General features: G+C 39.5%; 1 protein-coding gene across 7 annotated transcripts in view; it reads left to right on the top strand.

Annotated features, from left to right (window-relative positions):
* The first annotated feature begins 7,861 nt into the window (after positions 1–7,861).
* Positions 7,862–19,900, top strand: part of UBR4 (ubiquitin protein ligase E3 component n-recognin 4) — a 127,396-nt gene continuing 115,357 nt past the window's right edge. For 6 of the 7 annotated variants that reach the window (XM_036914461.2, XM_036914458.2, XM_036914460.2 and 3 more), the window contains exons 1-8: positions 7,862–8,093; positions 16,138–16,235; positions 17,443–17,546; positions 18,318–18,447; positions 18,562–18,701; positions 19,193–19,295; positions 19,413–19,554; positions 19,716–19,840. In XM_036914461.2, coding sequence (XP_036770356.2) covers positions 7,918–8,093; positions 16,138–16,235; positions 17,443–17,546; positions 18,318–18,447; positions 18,562–18,701; positions 19,193–19,295; positions 19,413–19,554; positions 19,716–19,840 — 1,018 coding nt within the window. In that variant the 5' untranslated portion in view covers positions 7,862–7,917. The remainder of the gene's footprint in view (positions 8,094–16,137; positions 16,236–17,442; positions 17,547–18,317; positions 18,448–18,561; positions 18,702–19,192; positions 19,296–19,412; positions 19,555–19,715; positions 19,841–19,900) is intronic. The other variant, XM_036914457.2, reaches the window with a different exon arrangement.

The raw sequence follows: 19,900 nt of genomic DNA, 5'->3' as shown, positions 1-19,900 counted from the left end.
TTAAAAAGAATTTACATCTGTGGTCATATGGTGATGGTAGACTATGGCAGAGAAGTAAGAAAAATGAGACTAATTTTATTTTAGAGGTGAAATTGATATTAATGAATGAGTGAATATCTCAGTATCTCCAGAAAACACAGGCATCTATTCATCCTGACTCAAGGCATACTTTGTTTAAAGTGAGCTGGGAGAAGGGAATAAATAGGAGTTAAAAAAATTGTGCCCTAGTTTTGAGAAAGCCTGGCTGGAAGCTTGACTGTCCTACCTAAACATGTGCTGTTGCCCTGCTGCCCGGTCAGCTCGCATGGCCTGGTGAGCCTGTCGGCTCCTAGTTTTCATTTACCTGTGTACGTGCCAGACTCTGAAAGGAACAAGCTAATGGGAGGGAAGTTACCTGCCCTTTTGTAAAGTTCTATGCCTTTCAGATTTAATCATTACTATAGTTGACCCTTGGACAACACAGGTTTGAACTGCACAGGTCAACTTCCACACACAGATTTTTTTCCCATAAGGGGATTTATGACAATTTGGGAAAGCATTTTTTTCTCCTCTAGCTTACATTATTGTAAGAATAGTTATATGATATATGTAACATACAAAATATGTTAATTTTTGTATGTTTATTGTATGTATGTTTATTTTTGTATGTTTTTATGTAATTTTTTACTGTTTATTGGTAAGGCTTCTAGTCAGCAGGAGGCTATATGTTTGTATGTAATTTTTGACTGTATATTGGTAAGGCTTCCAGTTAGTACGAGGCTACTAAGTTTTGGGAGAGTCAAAAGTTATGAGGTGGGTTGGCACCCTTAACCCCCACATTCAAGGGTCAACTGTATTTGCTGAGAGTTACCATAAAGCAGGTGCTTCAGATAGCTAATAGTCAGCAGGAGGCTATATGTTTGTATGTAATTTTTGACTGTATATTGGTAAGGCTTCCAGTTAGTACGAGGCTACTAAGTTTTGGGAGAGTCAAAAGTTATGAGGTGGGTTGGCACCCTTAACCCCCACATTCAAGGGTCAACTGTATTTGCTGAGAGTTACCATAAAGCAGGTGCTTCAGATAGCTAATGCTAAGGCATGGTCAAACCTAGTCTGCACAATTCCTGCCGTATCGTATCGTATCATATCGTATTGTATCGTATCGATCGTATTGTGTCATATTTTTTATTTAATTTAATTTTTTATTTAATTTATTTTATTTTATTTCATTTCATTTTTCATTTTATTTTATTTTATTTTATTAATTAATTAATTTATTGTATTGTATTTATTTTATTTTATTATTTTATTTATTTTATTTTATTTTATTTTGGTTTCATTAATCTACAATTACATGAAGAACATTATGTTTACTAGGCTCCCCCCTTCACCAAGTCCCCCCCACATACCCCTTCACAGTCACTGTCCATCAGTGTAGTAAGATGCTATAAAATCACTACTTGTCTTTGTGTTGCACAGCCCTCCCCGTGCCCCACACACACTATACATGCTAATTGTAATGCCCCCTTTCTTTTTCCCTGCCCTTGTCCCTCCTTTCTCACCCATCCTCCCCAGTCCCTTTCCCTTTGGTAACTATTAGTCCATTCTTGGGTTCTGTGATTCTGCTGCTGTTTTTGTTCCTTCAGTTTTCCTTTGTTCTTATACTCCACATATGAGTGAAATCATTTGGTACTTGTCTTTGCCCTTTCTTAATCTTAAAAGTGGCAATTGATTCTGAGCAGCTACACTCAGCTCTATAGCTTTTGAAACTGTTTCTTCTCAATTCTGTTTTCTTATCTTCCTATTTTTTTGTGCATACACCTTTGAGCCATCTGTTTCCCTGTGATTAAGTAAATTTTGGAGCTGTCTGCAATATTTCACTTAAAAAAATGGATTCTTCAGTATTTTTTATGTCACTTAAAAAAATTAGTTTGGTCAACATCCAAGGTCTTTTGGTGTAAAATATTCAGCTAAGTAGTATTTAGTGATTCTCAGGCTCTGTTGGGAATAATGTAAAATGGACAGTTATCAGTTATTGGGGAGTGTGCATGAATTAAGTACAGAATTGCAGTTAGAACATTCAGGGTCAGTAGGAATCTTTTTTTACTTTGGTAGTTTTTTGGGGGAGGGGGTTAAATAGGAATGTATTATGCCTCACCTACCCTCTTCTTAAAACAGTAACTTACTGATTTAATACCACTTTTGGAAGAGGTTGATGCCTGCTCCCCTTCTCTTATCCCTAGGAAAGAAAGACGAGCAGGCTAATGTGCAGGTAATATGGTTTTATTGTCATAAATTAGGGTGGCTCTAACAAACAACTGAACCTGCAATATTAATAACTACCAAAATAAGTTACAGGGTTAAACTTTTCTGAAACAATAAATAATTTTTCTTAGCAGTCCTCTAATATTTATTTTGTCCACAATTCTAAGTTGTAAATTAACTCATTTTGCCATTTCCTATGAAGTAGGGTTCCAGGCCTTGACCACCCTTTTGTCTGCACTGGAGCAGATGTAAAATTTCCTGAAGACATTCCTTTGACTCTGTTTTGCCATAAGTCCTTGTCAGGCTCCCTCATTTTGATGAGGGTGCTGCACCTCTCCTCAGCTTTCAGATTGCTACACTGTGTAGCTCCAGGCTTATCTAGCACCATAGAACAGCTATGCTCCAGGAAGTTTAATGTACATCTCCCTGGTCAGTATCTCACATGGTTAAAAAATGCACTTGGAACAGCTTACACAAATGTAAATGATACATGATAAAAGAAAACACAACTGGGTGAAGAGACAGCAACAAGAGACTAACAGACCTAACTCAGAAGGAGATGGTTGAGACATATTTGTCGTGGAAACCTCCACAATCATACAATCCATCTTTCTTCAAGCTACTCTAAAATCGATCCCTAAATTAAGCCAGACCAGAAGAGAACTAGCTGTGCATCTTGATTGAATTTGAGGGGCAGTATTTTGTGATAGCCTATTCTCAGGAATGGATTTTAGAAATTGGTGCTGTACTTAGTCTAGAGATGTTATCACAACATTGTTTATCACATTACCCAGAAGACCAATAAGAAATTTCTCTGGTTTCAGTATCAGTAGTCATGTCTCTCCTAAGTCACTTTAAAACTTTTTTCCTTAATTGTAAATAGAACATGCATATTGTAGAAAACATTAACAAACAAAAAAGTTAAATTATAAAAATGTGAACTACTGTGAATGTTAATTACTCATATGGGCATTCATAGCCTGAGTTTAGTGTTCTTGTATACAAATTCTTAAGGGGATCATGAGACTTAATTCTGCTAAACTAATGGATCATGTATTCATAAAGGTGCCCTAAAGCCTTTCTGCAACAAAGTATGACAGAAAAACACTCAATTCCTAAAGTATGTTTTTGAGACTTTAATGCAAGTCACCCAACCTGAGTGTGTTGCATTATTTGTGGGTGGGCACAGGTTACGTGGTCTGTGTCTTTTAGCTTGAAAATCTCAGATTTGTAATTTCACTGCCCTTATACATTGCTGTTCTTTGTCAGAGCCCTGTAAAGCTACAATTAGAATCATCCTATGTACTGATTTCTGCACATTTAAAATTTTGTTTCTAAGCCATGAATCTATTCTTTCTGTATATTCTTTACTTGGAATGCTTTCTTTCCTTCTCAGATCTGGCTTGTCTCAAATCTGAACTCTCACAAAGCCTTCCCTGTTGATTTTGGCTGCTCAGGTCCTCCAAGTTTCCTGGAGGGGCTTACTGCACAATTTCCTGAGTAGATGCAACCTAATATTTTTTTATCATTTCAGTCATTCTGGGTCTCCCAGGGATGGTTAAACCACTTCCCAAACTCCCCACTATTTTCAGCATGAAGCTGCTACCTGATAAACAGCTTCCCAATGGTTATACCTTCTTCGTGGAAGTCCTAAGACGTTTGTCCTAGGTTTCTTAAATTTTGATAGGGTCTTTGGTGACTTAATAAGGAATTCTTATGTTTATTGAAATGGCAAGAGGTAGAGTTTCTGTTATGCCCTGGAAAATGAGCTCTGACAAACTATTTTACTAAAAACAAATGCCTAAAAGATCAATGCGGGAAATGAGATTTGTGGTACCTTAATTTCTGTTTGACATTAATTTGGCATTATATTTATCCATACATTAATATAAACAAAATGGAAAGAACTTTGATTATTTAGACTCAAAGTCCAAATTCGCTTTAGAAAACATTATTCTCTATAACAAGTACCTTAATATTCAAACATTGACAGTTATTATTCTGTAATCAAAATAAGGTAGACAGCATTCTGTGCACATATTTTTTGTAAAATGTTAAATGAGAGGTACCATCAAACCTGCTTCAATTTTTGTCACCAAGTTCTTTACTTTAAAAGACCAAGTTAAAAAAATTATTTTAAAATGCCAAAAAATTAAGGTGGGTATCTTCTTCAAAACCTTCGACCGTTGTCTATTTCCCAGAGGTAACCACTGAACGATTTGCTGTATATCTATCTCTCCAGACCCTATAATGTTCTGCAACTTGATTTTATCACTTAATGTATCATGGAGAGCTTTCTGTATTAGCAATATGGATCTCCCATACCCTTCTTTATAGTCACAGGTTGAAATTCTTAACAGTTATTCCATCAGAGATTTTTCTGAGATCAATCAAAACTCTTTCAGGGAATTCTGTCTTGTATTAGTTAGACCATCTTTCCACTAAGGATTTATAATAACAGGATGTGTGCACACCTTCCTCATTTTTTGAGGCATTAGAGTGTGATGTCAGTTGAGACTGACCTCCAACCAAAGAGCCATTTTTCCACTAGCATCAAGGCTTATGTGTATTTCTGACCCATAGTGAGAGGATGTCTTTTCCAGTACAGAGACTGAGGACATTTAGGAAGTTGTCTTTATAAAATAGCCACAGATTTATACTGGAGCACACTCTTGTCTACTATCACCTTACATGCAATCTGAATGAAAATAAAAAGCGCAAACTAAAAATGCATTTCAAAGGCACATTTACTCATATCAGCTCCTTTCTACTTTACACTTTCGGTGATAATGAACATCAAATGTGCTGTGACAAATTAAGCTGACTAGAAGGCTGACAAATCAGAATGCCAGTTTACTGGTGACAATGAAGACTTTTAATACAAAAACTAGAATACTATGTCTGCTAGTTGGAATGTTCTGTAAGGCCTATATAATAAGTTAAAGTGCTAGTATAAGCTTGCTTGGTTATTATGGAGTTAGAATAGGGAATGTGATATCCTATGCATGGTTTTTGCTCTAGGCACACATCTGCAAAAGAGACCAGAATATTCGCTTCTGCCCAGGACAGCTTCTCCCCACTGCTAAAGGACACAGTATAATCTTTTGACCCTACTTATTCTAGACTTTATGTGTACCAGTTTCCTTCTGTGGAAAGTGCCTGCCACATACATCATTATACACTAATCATGTTTTCTTAATTGTATTCACAAACCTTTTTTCCTTCATTTAACAAAATTTCAGGCTAAGTCACAAGAATAGTACAAAGAATTCTCATATAGCCTTCACTCAGACTCCCCGAATGTTAACAGTTTACCACAATTTGCTTTGTTCTTCTCCCTCCCATCTCTCAATCTGATGGTCTAGAACTTTGTCGAGGGTAAATCTTAAAATGGCACTAGCAGATCTGAGGAGTATGAAAATCATTTTACAAAACAAAATTTTCTGATACGTTTGTGATCTTATTTAAATTCTTTGGTTCAGGCTGAATTAGTATATCTAGACTTCATTTTGTAAAAGTTTGTTAGTCAAGCTCTTATTAATTCATATTGGCTATTACTGAACACTCTTACAATTTGGATGTTCACCCTATTACTATTTTAATAATTTCAATGAAATTTTGAAATTAATTTCCTCTAAATCTTGCTCCCTGTTACTCTGTAAAACTAACATTCTATTCTAGTCACTGCATGATTGTCACAATTCCCTCTTAAAGCAGGAGGGCTGCAAGGGACATTTTCTTCTGTTTTAAATTCATACCATATAAAATGCAGTAATGGGGGGAAAATCCCTATTTGTGGATTACAAATGGCTGTATCAGAGTACTAAATGGAATTAGGCTTCTCATCTATTGCCTCATATTCTCAGTATTCAAGAGAAAAATCTGTTGTGAACTGCCATAAAGGAGCTGCTCTCGATTTGTAGCGCTCATTAGGAGTACAGTATTCAGTAGGAGCATTAGGAGTTCCCACAAATATGCAGTTATTGGTTCTTGTAACTTGGTAAAGGCTTGAGAAGACATTGACCACTAAATGGCCCCTGGGAACTAATATCTGTGCTCTATTCATTTAATTGTTTCTGAACACAGTATCTACTGGGATTTGTTTCAAGCAACTCTGTATCAGATGGATTTTTTTGAAACAAAAATGCCAATGTCTTTTGCTTTTGATGTTTCTGAAGTGGCATTGACCTCTACCTGTTTTTAGATTGTGGTATAATTTATAACCACAAGAGTGTACACACCAGGTGCAAATCTCCCTGTGATGTATTTGCCTTTTCACTCTCTTTCTCCAGCTGCAGCAGATGAAGGGGGAAGGAGGGAAGCAGGAACATTTAATATCTTACTATTTCCCGGAACCTCTCCAAGAGAACCTTTGCAGATTTATTTGATCCTTTGGGTAAAAAAAAATCCATGTCCCAAGAGCCATTATAAAACTTTTGGTCTTTACCCTTCCCCTTAGGGCTCTGGTTCAGTATCTTGAAATAGTGTGACATTTACTGTATTATGGAAAGTTTTTTCCCCCCATCTTCCATTTTTCATATTTTTATGTTTGAGAAACTTGCTGTTCTTATCATCCTCTGATGTAAGTAAGACACTAAAGGAAAATTCCTATTGTTATCATTGAAGCCACGTTTTTTCCTCCAAGACTGGCCTTGACTTGACTTTAATTTCTAACGTAAAATACGTCTGTCTTTACTAAAAGTGAAGACTGATCACCAGGTATCAATTCATTTTATCAGCATTACACTGGTAACAAAAGCTCTTCCGAAAACTTGGGGTAGAATTTCAGGGCTTCAGTATTTTCAAGCCGACTCCACAGCTCTTGTGAAGATTTATTTCGGCGGACTGCGAGCTTGACAACGTCCACTAAGATCTCACATACACACATATGTTCTCAATACATGCATACATTTCCTTGAGTCACACTGTCAAGTCAAACTGCTTTTCCCTCTTAGATCTGGAACCCAGAACATCTTATCGGCAAAAATTAACATTAACTCCTGTTCATTAAAGGTTACTTTTTCTTTTTTTGCTAGTAGAAAAAAAAAGGGGGAAACATGGCAAATTGCAGAGAGCTGTGCAAATGCCATCTGGTAGTGTGGGCAATCAAAACAAACGGGATTTGAGGGCGAAGAAGGGATTAGTGGTTACAGTAAGAGTGAGAGGGGGTAGGAAAGCTTTGTAAACTGAAGCGCTGTGGTAGTCTATTAAGGGGGCCAGCCACTATGGAGGGGGCAAGGTGAGTGATTAGGCTTCGGCCTCCTCTTCTCGTCCTTAGCTGTATCGGGCCGGGGCCATTATATTTGCTGATGCACAGTCAACTCTGCTGCTCTGGTCTCGGGGACTGTACAAGCCCCAACTCACCTTTTCCAAGTGCCGCGAAGCCACACTACCTCCTTCACGAACTCCCAGCGCGCAGGCGCGCAGGTGAGCGCAGCTCCGCTCTCCTCCGAAGAGCGCGTCCTGCGCAGACGCAGCACTTCGGGCCTTCCCCACGCCCCTCTTTACTTCCCCTGTGAGAGCAGGGGCAAGTCGTCTCCGCGCGTCGCGTGTTTTGACCGGCGACTGCGTCGCGCCATCTGACGCGACGACGCGTCACTTCCGCCCCCTCCCGGGAGGCGGCGCTGAGCCGGTGGCAAGCCCCTGAAGGGAGCCGCAGTAGTACGACGGAAGATGGCGACGAGCGGCGGCGAAGAGACGGTGGCAGCGGCGCCAGCGCCCGGGGCCCCGGTGCCGGGGGCGGACACGACCCCGGGCTGGGAGGTGGCGGTGCGGCCCCTCCTGTCCGCGTCCTATTCCGCCTTCGAGATGAAGGAGTTGCCGCAGCTGGTGGCCTCAGTCATCGAGAGGTACCGGGCGGCGGCCCCGGCGCGGCGGGCGCAGGGAGGGGGAGGGGAGGTCGTGCCTAATCGCCTGGACCTACTTCCTGGCCCCCCCCTGCCGCTTGGGGACCCCATCCCCAGCCGCGGCTTCGGGCCTCGCGGCCCCTGGGAGACAAGAACTAGTCCGGGGTTCCTCCCGCAAGCTGAGGTAAACTCTCTGTGCCTCAGTTTCCCTCCAGAGGAAAACTTTTGAGGGCCGGACCCATTTGGGAGTGACTTTGAGATGCTTAGCGCTCTAACGAGAATGTCCCCCGGGCTGCCTCCTACGTTAAGGTCAAAGCACTGATGAGTTCGCATTTCTCGCCCGCACTCGTCTTCATAGATTGGGCCCGAGCAGAGCCCGGGGTTTAAGTTGGAGACCTACCACATAATTTAATAACGGTCCCTCCGTGGTGCTGTAATCACCGGGGGCACGTGCTGTTTCAGTGACTGAAGCTAGTAGTGACCATGGATAACTAACTTCCTTTTCGGGTTGCACTTACTGTATATTGCTACTGTAACGGTCTTTGATTTAAAACATTTCAGTGTGTTAGTCTGAGAGGTCATTTTCCCATAGAAACAGGGCGCTGGCTCGGGTGCGCGCGCGCTCAGTATCTCCAAACTCTCTTGACTGTGTACTGGTTTGCTGTTACATGGCTTTGTCGTTGTGTACAGAGGTTGTGAGCGTTGTGTTCATAGAAGGTCGTCGTATCAGAGTGCATGCCTTCACCCTGTTCAGAGCAGTCTTTCATTGAGTTTAAACCAGAAACATGGTTTAAAGCCAGTCTCCTTTTTCATTTTTCTAGGCAAACCTTATTTAAGCAACTCTGCAGTTGCTAACTAGGTCATTTTAGCTTCATGCCAACAATGGTATATCTAAGTGTTAGCCACAAGGTTAGAAACTGTTGTTTAATATTACTCAAAGGAGGCCCATGGTTTGGCATGTTTGTTTATTATAGTGCCTACTGTTAGGTTTATGATGCTTTGTATGTAATTTTTTTTAACTATAATAAAATAGTGGCTGGGTTTGGTAACTTCACATTTAACTTTACAGAAGGATTTTCCTAGCTAATTATTAAGCTGAGAATGTTCTGAAAGTGTAAACAAGTATCAGATACTGCTCTCGAATTATGTAGCCTCTTTTTAACTGTTTTAAACATTTGGGTATTTTTCCTGAGTTATACTCATCATCTTACTTACAATGGACAATGTTTCACTCTTTGTAGAATATTTGCTTTTGTGTTTTAATGGACATGAGCAGAGTAGGTTATAAAGTCATTTGTTGACACCCTCCCATACATCTGGCATTCTGGGCCCATGCCTTTTAAATTATAATAGTTAAACAACTCTGTCCAACTTGTAGAAGGAACCAAAACCAAATACATCAAACTAGGTTTGAATTTTGCCAAATTAATGATAAAGGCCCTTGAGCACCGTAAGATAATCAAGAGTGGCCTTGTGTTTGTAGACTAGTATGACCTCTCTTCATGGTTCAGAAAAGAAGTCCAAACTGATTGCTGTTTAATAATACAAATTTTTATTGGAAGACAAGGTCCTTGAAGTCTCTCTTCTGGTTTATGTGGCTCAGTTAACTTTGAAAACATACTATGTGTCCTTTTCAGGCTGTATGAGAGAAATATGATCTTTAAGAAAAATTTCCAGCAGAAATATCTCACTTACAAGTTCTTTACAATTAAGACAACTAAATCTGTTAAGCGTTCAGTTTGGTGTAGAGCAGAGGTTGGCACACTTTTTCTGTGAATGGTCAGAGAGTAAATATTTGTGGGCCATCTGTTTTCTGTATGGACTAGTTAGCTTGGCCATTGTGTGGTGAAAACTACGCACAATACATAAATGAATGGGCATGGCTGTGCTCCAGAATCTTGTGGACACTGACATGTGAATTTCATATGATATTTACATGTCACAAAATAAACTTCTTTTGATTTTTTTTCTTCCATAAAGGTTTTGAAAACCATTGGGCTGTACAAAAACAGGTGACTGTATGGATTTGGCTTACAGGCCATAGTTTGCCAATTCCTGGTTTAGAGCCCAAAAATTAGTATCCTGCTATCAGTATTGTTTCTCAGAAGTTTTACTTGCCTTTCAAAAAAAATAATAAGGTTGTCAGAATTGTGGAAGTATTTGTTGAGTATCAAGCTATGGCCACCAAGTGTAGGACCAGGTCAGAGCCAGCACTGTACAGGTGCTGTGGTGGGCTTCCTTTTGTAGCTAATCAAAGGTAGGGACCTAGGCTGCTACTTTACTTTGGTTGCCACTCTCATTTTCTGTAGTTCCCATGGTTCTTTACTGTTTTATGCATGCTATGTTTTTCTTCTTTGTCTCCAAGGACCACCTGTTTTTTGTTTTTTATTAAGGTATCATTGATATACACTCTTATTAAGGTTTCACAAGAAAAACAATGCGGTTATTACATTCACCCTTATCATCGAGTCCCTCCCATACCCCATTGCAGTCACTGTCCATCAGTGTAGTAAGATGCCACAGACTCACTACTTGTCTTCTCTGAGCTATGCTGTCTTCCCTGTAACCCCCCCCACACACCATGTGCACCAATCTTGATACCCCACAATCTCCTTCTCCCTCCCTCCCCACCTGCCCTCCCCCACACCTCCCCTCCCCTCCCCTTTGGTAATCACTAGTCCCTTCTTGGAGTCTGAGTCTACTGCTATTTTGTTCCTTCAGTTTTGCTTCATTGTTATACTGCACAAATGAGGGAAATCATTTGGTATTTGTCTTTCTCTGCCTGACTTATTTCACTGAGCATAATACCCTCTAGCTCCATCCATGTTGCTGTAAATGGTAGGATTTGTTTCTTATGGCTGAATAGTATTCCATTGTGTATATGGTATATGTACCACATCTTCTTTATCTGTTCATCTACTGATGGACACTTAGGTTGGTTCCATATCTTGGCTATTGTATATAGTGCTGCGATAAACATAGGGGTGCATGTGTCTTTTTGAATCTGAGAAGTTGTTTTCTTTGGGTAAATTCCTAGGAGTGGAATTCCTGGGTCAAATGATAATTCTATTTTTAGTATTTTGAGGAACCTCCATATTGCTTTCCACAATGATTGAATTAGTTTACATTCCCACCAGCAGTGTAGGAGGGTTCCCCTTTCTCTGCATCCTGGCCAGCATTTGTTGTTCCTAGTCTTTTCTATGTTGGCCATCCTAACTGGTGTGAGGTGATACCTCATTGTGGTTTTAATTTGCGTTTCCCTGATAATTAGCAATGTGGAGCATCTTTTCATGTGCTGTTGCCATTTGAATTTCTTCTTTGGAGAAGTGTCTGTTCAGATCCTCTGCCCATTTTTTAATAGGGTTATTTGCTTTTTGGGTGTTGAGACGTGTGAGTTCTTTACATATTTGGATGTTAACCCCATGTCAGATATGTCATTTACAAATATATTCTCCCATACTGTAGGATGCCTTTTTGTTTTGCTGATGGTGTCCTGTGCTGTACAGAAGCTTTTTAGCTTGATATAGTCCCATTTGTTCATTTTTTATTTTGTTTCCCTTGCCCGAGGAGATGCATTCAGGAAAAAGTTGCTCATGTTTATATTCAAGAGATTTTTGCCTATGTTTTCTTCTAAGAGTTTTATGGTTTCATGACTTACATTCAGGTCTTTGATCCATTTTGAATTTACTTTTGTGTATGGGGTTAGACAGTAATACAGTTTCATTCTCTTGCATGTAGCTGTCCAGTTTTGCCAACACCAGTTGTTGAAGAAGCTGTCATTTCCCCACTGTATATCCATGGCTCCTTATCGTATATTAATTGACCATATATGCTTGGGTTTATATCTGGGCTCTCTAGTGTGTTCCATTGGTCTCTGGGTCTGTTCTTGTGCCAGTACCAAATTGTCTTGATTACTGTGGCTTTGTTGTAGAGCTTGAAGTTGGGGAGCATAATCCCCCGTGCTTTATTCTTCTTTCTCAGGATTGCTTTGGCTATTTAGGGTCTTTTGTGGTTCCATATGAATTTTAGAACTATTTGTTCCAGTTTGTTGAAGAATGCTGTTGGTAATTTGATAGGGATTGCATTGAATCTGTAGATTGCTTTAGGCAGGATGGCCATTTTGACAATATTAATTCTTCCTATCCATAAGCACAGATGTGTTTCCATTTATTGGTATCTTCATTAATTTCTCTCATGAGTGTCTTGTAGTTTTCAGAGGATAGGTCTTTCACTTCTTTGGTTAGGTTTATTCCTAGGTATTTTATTCTTTTTGATGCAATTGTGAATGGAATTGTTTTCCTGGTTTCTCTTTCTGCTAGTTCATCTTTAGTGTCTAGGAATACAACAGATTTCTGTGTATTAGTTTTGTATCTTGCAACTTTGCTGAATTCAGATATTAGATCTAGTAGTTATGGAGTGGATTCTTTAGGGTTTTTTTATGTACAATATCATGTCATCTGCAAACAGGGACAGTTTAACTTCTTCCTTGCCAATCTGAATGCCTTTTATTTCTTTGTGTTGAAGGACCTTCTATTTTTTTTCTGTTGCAATCTACTACTCTCTGCTTCCCTTTCTGATATCCTGGCTCCATCATGCCAGCTCTTACTTCTTATCTGGCAGTCTGCTTATCCATGGTGAGCATGGTTGTCACTGAACAATTTAATTGACTCTTTGTAGAATGCCATCACCACGTACCCCCCCCCCCACCAACTGGCCCCCCTCCAAAAAAACCCCAACAATGTGCCTTTTCCCTGAACCAGTCCTTCCTAGGCTGTCCTGGCCTCCTTAGTGATAGATAAGTCTCTTTGAGTCTCTGCCTCCCAGCTGTGTGATACAGTTTAGTCCAGAGAGACCTATTTGAGACAGAGAAAGGTTTAACAACGTCCCCACTAGATAATGCACAGTCATTTACTAAAAATCATGAAAAGGAGAAAGGGATGCACTAATGCTATGATCTTTTGAGTTTATATGCTGTAGGACATAAGGTCAAGATGAACCTACAGAAGAAAAAAAAGGGCGTATTACCAAATGATAGAGTATAACTGTAAGGTTAGTCCTCATGACCAGTTAATGTTGCCATGCCTTAGTGTCACATTGACCTCAGGTTTGTCAAGGACATGAGGGACATATCTGAAAGCTTTCAGTTCTTTGGTTAACATTTGTTAGATAGCCTGACACACAACAGATGTTCAATAATTTGTGTGTGTGTGTGTGTGTGTGTATTCAGTACATATGTTTGGTTATCTGTTCAGGTTTTAATTGATGTGTTCATAATCAGATTAGTATTTTGGTGTTTTATTTCTGCCAGTCTTTTATGGTCTTACTTTTCTTTTTTATTTATGTGTTTTGTAATGGAATAATTCTGTATCTTTGTGGGTCTCATTTCTCAATGTGATATGAGAATGTTCCCATCTCATTAAATATTCTTAAAATATTTTTTAAAATTGAAATGTAGTTAATATAATGGTTTCAGGTGTGCAGCATTCTGATTTGACATTTATATGCATTATAAAATACCACAGTAACTGTAGTTACCGCCTGTCATCATACCAAGATATTACAATGTTGACTTATTCTCCAGCATATGTTTTTGAATGAATGTTATTCATTATATTCATTAATGTATTCATTGTGCTTATTTCTTGATTGTAAGTACCATGAACCAAGAATGATGGGTTCTATACTTGGGAGTTTATGTTTCTGATGAGCGAGAAGGAGGTTGAGGAGTTACCACAGTTTACGAAAAAGCTATGACTAGTTTGTTATCTAAGAGGGAAAGGAGAGGTGAATCCTCAGTCTTTTATTTCACCCTCTCAGATTTTCACTGTGTCTTCCCTAAAAAAGCTAGATATTTTCAGACCCTAGCCAGTTCTTTTTACTTATGTCAAATTGGATTTCTGTGGCCTGGCTGCTTGGCTGCTGTTTCCCTTTGTACTCTGTATCACGTTTATTTTGTGTGGAATATAAGTGCCTCAGATTCCATGTCTCTCAGCAGTGTTTCAGGCTCAGCGAACTGTGCTTGCAAAGTTTGTTAGAAGAGCAGATGTTTGAGGAAGATAGTTTGACCACCCAGAGGAGAGATAAACTTTTACATCTGTGTCTCCTTATTTTTCTTCGTTGGTGTTATATTTGCTTTCAGTTTCTTCATTCTTCCCCATTCTTCCCTAACTTCTTGCCCCTTGTTCCATCTTACCATTTCATTGCATCCTCTGGTGTCTTGGCGTCTGTCAGATTCTTGGGGACTGAGGTGGGGTAAGGAAGTGTGACAGCACACCTTTATTAGGTGACTCACACACACTTGTTTCTTTAAGAGATATGACATTGTCTTTTGGGCTACATGTCCACCTGTCCATTCTCTCCTGTGAGTCTTTTTAAAATGAATTTCCCTAGGTTTAACCTTAGTTGCCCTAAGAAAATTGTAAGTAGGGCACAAGACTGCTCTATTTTTTTCTATGCCATTGTTCATCTTTCCCCAAAGTGCATTCTTCTTGTTTCTTCATTGGAATAAGACAGTTGTGTATTTCTAGGGCAGAAAGTAGTGTTGGTTAAATCAAAATGGGGCAACATGGAATCAGGCATTTAAATTAGTTTATTCCTTTTTTTGGATATATTATCTGAGTGGGAATGAAAGCAACAGAGTAAGTTCATTCTTTGGGTGGACAATTTTTCTTGTTCAGCTGAAAAACATGGGGTAAGCAGCTCTGAACTTTTGAAATAAAGCAGAGAAGGTAAATAACCCAGTAAAATACATCAAATTACAGGGTGAGAATACCTTAGATAGTGAATAAGAATATATAATGATGAAAGTGAAAGAACAACTAAGTATATGAGGTAGAAGCAAGGAGATTTACTCTAGGGAGTTACCTGCCAACTGTGATGTGATCCTTACTGATTTGATGGCCACCATAAACTTTGCTACTTGGTGTTTAAAGGTTTTTCTTTCCTCCTCTTTGTCCATCTGACAAACAGAGACAAATGATTCTTGGTAGTCAGGAAGATCCTTGCACATCATAGGTGATTCATAAATTTTTTTTCTTGGTGAAGCAGTTATTTCAAGAAAAAGAACTGATCTTTGATAAATCCCCATTTATCCTTGATAAACCCCCAAATAACAAAGTGTTTGCAATGCCAGCCTCTTAAGTGCTGTTGGAGGTGATTCATCATTCACATTGGTACCTTTTGAACTCCTTGAGCTTTTGGGCTTCCAGGTTGATTTGGCCAAGTAGATAGAGTCCTGACTGTTACCTTTTCTTTCCTAGGCTGCTGCTGTTTGTTGGAGGATTAACTCACTAAGGAAATTACTTAGCTGCATTGCTTTGCTCTTTCCATTTAATAAGAAACATTTTAATCTTTTCTTTGCCTTCTTGTTTCATAGATTGTGGATTTGCATATGATTTGATAGAATAACGTAAATGGATCTAGGTTAGCAGGGCTCCTGATTTTCACAACAGAGGGCATGGTCTCAGCTAGAGATAAGGGATGTGGTTAAAAATGACAGAATTTGTGGTGATCTGGCTGTATGGGGAGTAGTGGGGAGAAGTGGTACCTAGTGGATTTTGTATGTTAGCACCGATGGGATGATTTCTTCTCTTGATTCTTTTGAAGTTATTAGATTCTGGACTGGCCTTGTTTGATGTTCACAATGGGTTACTGTAATCTGTATTCCCATTAATAGTATTCTGAGTACTCTCGTCTACCCCCTTTGGGCCAGCATATGGCTGGGCTTTATTAGCTTTTGGTCTTTGCCAATCAGTAATAGAGGACAAAATAGTTTCCTGTTCTATTTTTACTTATATGTCTTCAATTCACTTTGAGTTTGAAAATAGTAATAAATCTCTTGTTTATTAACCGTTGCCACTTACTAAGCCTGATGACTTGAACAAAGTACTCAGTTTTTATTTTCTAAGCTTCACTTTCTCAATCTTGCATACAGGAATGATAACAGTGCCTACCAAGTAGGATTGCTACAAGAATTAAGGAAGGTGATGCCTATATCTGGCATATGGTAAGCACTAAGTAACTGTTGGCTGAATTCTTTTCTTTGCAGTGAATCTGAAATCCTGCACCATGAGAAGCAGTATGAGCCATTCTACTCATCTTTTGTTGCACTTTCCACGCACTATATTACAACAGTTTGCAGCCTCAGTAAGTATTCCACCCTGTCACTCACTCCCTTCTGAGGGCTTGAGAATAGGGGATTGTGTCTCCTGTTGTTAGGGTGTCTGATCCAGTTGTTAATGAAGCTTGTAGTTTAGCACTCCTAATCTTTCTCCTGAGAGTGGAGTTTGCTCTGAGTCTGATAAGGCTCTGGAAGTTCCTTTACCTCGGCCAACCAAGAGGCATTTAAAATTTCTTGGTTTGGACACCTGCTTTATAACCCATTAAGTTAACCTTCCTTGTCTTCTTAATCAAAAGCATTTTATTGATTTCATACATGTAATTTCTAGTTTGTTAATTGCAGGGTGGGGTGAGAGATACTGATGTGGGGTTAGCAACCACTAATCAAGGCTCTGTTCCTTGTTTGGTTTTGGTGAGAAAGTAAATTTTCCTTTTGTGTTTACTGGTATGTAAATGGATTTTATCTTTAGTTCCCCATGTTTAAACTTTCTATGCAAAAAGTAGCCAAGTCCTTATTTTCCACTATTTCTGAATTTTTGCATTTTCAAAATTTTTGTCCTAACTCAGAGAGTTCTGAAGAATTCTAGTTATTTGTTTACTTAAATAGTTTGCTAAGCAAGTAAAATGAAAGGAAGCTGTAAGGTTGCTGAATACTCTTTTAGTGTCCAGTGCCATTTGTTATAGGCATTGGTAGTGGCAGAACCACATTTAGCTTGAAGAAATGTTGTGGAGGAAGCCCCTTGCAAAGGGCATTTAGAACCAACGGGAAAAGAGAGGTAGTGTAGTTAAGAGCATAAATTCTAGATTTTTATTCTAGTATGTGACTTTGGGTAAGTCATTTAATATCTCCATGGTTTAATTTCCTTGTCTATTTAAAAACCAAAGAAAAGGAGGGGGAAGGAATAACTAATACTGACCTCATAAAATTGGTTTAAGGAATAAGTAGGTTAATATATTTGAAGTGCTTGGTACATACTGTGATTTATTTCCTATATAATTATCTTAATTTTCTAGTAGATAAAAGATAAATTGGTTTAGAAGCAATGATGGTTATCAATGCCAAGATGCCTTTGATTGCCCCTTGGGTTCTTGGATCTGAATAATTATTATCGTTGAATGATACTGGGTATGTTGGACATATGGAGCTCAGTACTTGTTTTGTTTGCTTTATTGACTGTGAGGCTGAAGTGAGTTATAACAGTATGAGGTTAAATGAAGCTTATTACTTTCTCAGTTCCCCGGAACCAACTTCAGTCGGTGGCAGCAGCCTGTAAAGTCTTGATTGAGTTTTCTCTTCTACGTCTGGAGAATCCAGATGAGGCTTGTGCTGTGTCCCAGGTGAGAGGTGCTGGGCTCATGTTCGGTCCTTATTTTGAGGCAGGATTGTGACGGACTGGGGGAATGATGGAGAAGAGATGGCAGAGAGCAGGGGCTGGCAAACTTTCTGTAATAGGCCAGATAGTAAATAATTTTCTGACTATCCAGTCCCTGTTGCAGCTAATCTCTGCCTTTTAAACTCTGCTTTTGTAGAATGAGAGCAGCCATGGACAATATGTAAATGAATGAGTATAGCTGTGGTCCAATAAGCTTTATTTACAAAAGCAGGCAGTGGGCTGAATTGGCTGTGGTTTGCCAGCGTTTGGTATAGAGGACGTGGAGAGGCTTTTCCAAGGATCGCAAAGTTACATGTCTACATGGGCTGGACAAGTAACCTAAAACAAGTGAAGTGTGCTAGTGGAGAAAGGCATGTGACCCAGCTCTAAGGGGCTAATCATTGCTGAGCTTCAGCTGATTGTTGCTGTGTAGGAATGGAGGCTCAAAGTTGCCATATCTTGTGAATTATTGAGAGAGTTAAGAAATCTGGATTTGTATGTTAAGCTTTCCATGTTTTAAAAAGTTAGGCACAAATTAAACAACAGCGCTGAGATCAGTAAGGTAAATCTTCAAGCCAGATGTGGTCTGAGGACCATCATCTCGTGACCTCTGTTTTAATGTCTTTTTCAATAATTTGCGGTTCTTGATATGAACCTGAATTTGGACCTAGGCCAGTTAGAAGTCCCAAAAAAGTAGAGTCCTCTAAAAGACACATTTGATTTGTTTTCTTTTCAGAAACACTTGATTCTCCTCATCAAGGGCCTGTGCACTGGCTGTAGCCGACTAGACAGAACTGAAATCATCACGTTTACAGCAATGATGAAATCAGCCAAGCTGCCGCAGACAGTGAAGACACTCTCAGATGGTGAGTGTCCCTTCGCCAGACCTGGTTCCTTGGCTGCGTCCCTGGCTGGCTTCTTCCTGTTTTGCTGTCTAGGGCCACCCACTTCATCCCGTTTTTTGCTTTTGTAATTTGCAGTGGAAGATCAAAAAGATCTGGCTTCACCAGTAAGCCCAGAACTAAGGCAGAAGGAGGTACAGATGAATTTTTTGAACCAGCTGACGTCAGTTTTCAACCCCAGAACTGTTGCATCACCACCAGTAGGTCCACAGACTCCAGTGAGTTACTTCAGCCAAATGTCCTTATCCTCTGGGGTTTAAGATGATAATAGAAAAAATAAGTAACAAACATATTTTATATTTGTGATATAAGATGATCTACATGCCTGTGGAGAGAAAAAAGTGGAAGAATACAAACCGAACAAAAATAAAACTCACCCCAGCTCTTTCTGTTCATAGTTGATGACCATTCTTTTGACATTTCTCAATGCAAAAATCAAACATAAAGAAAATGAACACTTCTTTTTTTGTAAATGGCATCACTCTGTGTTAGTTATAGACTATATATTTTTTCTCCCTCTGCTAGGGAAAATAACTTGTATTTTCTCCAGCATTAGAGAGGACGTTCCCTCTCATTAACTGGGAAGTCTGAAGAGTGTCCATGGGGCCACTGCTTAGTTTGGACAGTTGGTTGGATTCTGAACTCCAGGGCAGCAGTTTACAGGTGGTAGTATCTTGCTAGGCCTTTCACATCTTTTGTTTCTCTTCAGGTGGAAGGAGAAAATGAAGAGCAGTCATCCACAGATCAAGCCTCTGCAATCAAAACCAAGAATGTGTTCATAGCTCAGAATGTGGCTAGCCTACAAGAACTTGGTAAGACTCGTAATTGTCATCAGAAAGCTGTTTTCTCTGCTTTCACAGGTGCCTTAGTGGAAAAGAATCAAGCAGGCAGAGGCCTGTTTGTAAAGTCAAGTCTTTTCATTACTTCAGGTGGCTCAGAGAAGCTACTGCGTGTGTGTTTGAACCTGCCATATTTCCTGCGCTATATCAATCGGTTTCAGGATGCAGTGTTGGCCAATTCCTTCTTCATTATGCCTGCAACAGTAGCAGATGCCACTGCTGTTCGGAATGGGTAAGATGCTCCAGGGTGCATATGCTTTATGTTCTGACACTGCTCTCAAAAGGAGAGAACCTGGTTAGTTTTTAAGGCATGCTGACTTTCTTTAACTCTCAGATCACAGAAACAAGTGACTCAGAGAGACACTGTCATTAATCTCCTGTGTCATGTTCCAGTTTTCATTCATTGGTGATTGATGTAACCATGGCATTGGATACCCTTTCTCTGCCTGTGTTGGAACCTCTCAGTCCTTCTCGCCTGCAAGATGTGACAGTCCTCAGCCTAAGTTGTCTATATGCAGGTGAGAACTTACTATGTCTGATCTCATTTTCTTGGTCAAGCACAGGTAACTTTTTGAAAA

The sequence above is a fragment of the Manis pentadactyla genome, chromosome 4 (genome assembly GCF_030020395.1).
Source record: "Manis pentadactyla isolate mManPen7 chromosome 4, mManPen7.hap1, whole genome shotgun sequence".
In the NCBI taxonomy this organism is placed as follows: Eukaryota; Metazoa; Chordata; class Mammalia; order Pholidota; family Manidae; genus Manis; species Manis pentadactyla.
This window is presented reverse-complemented; position numbering and strand designations above follow the sequence as displayed.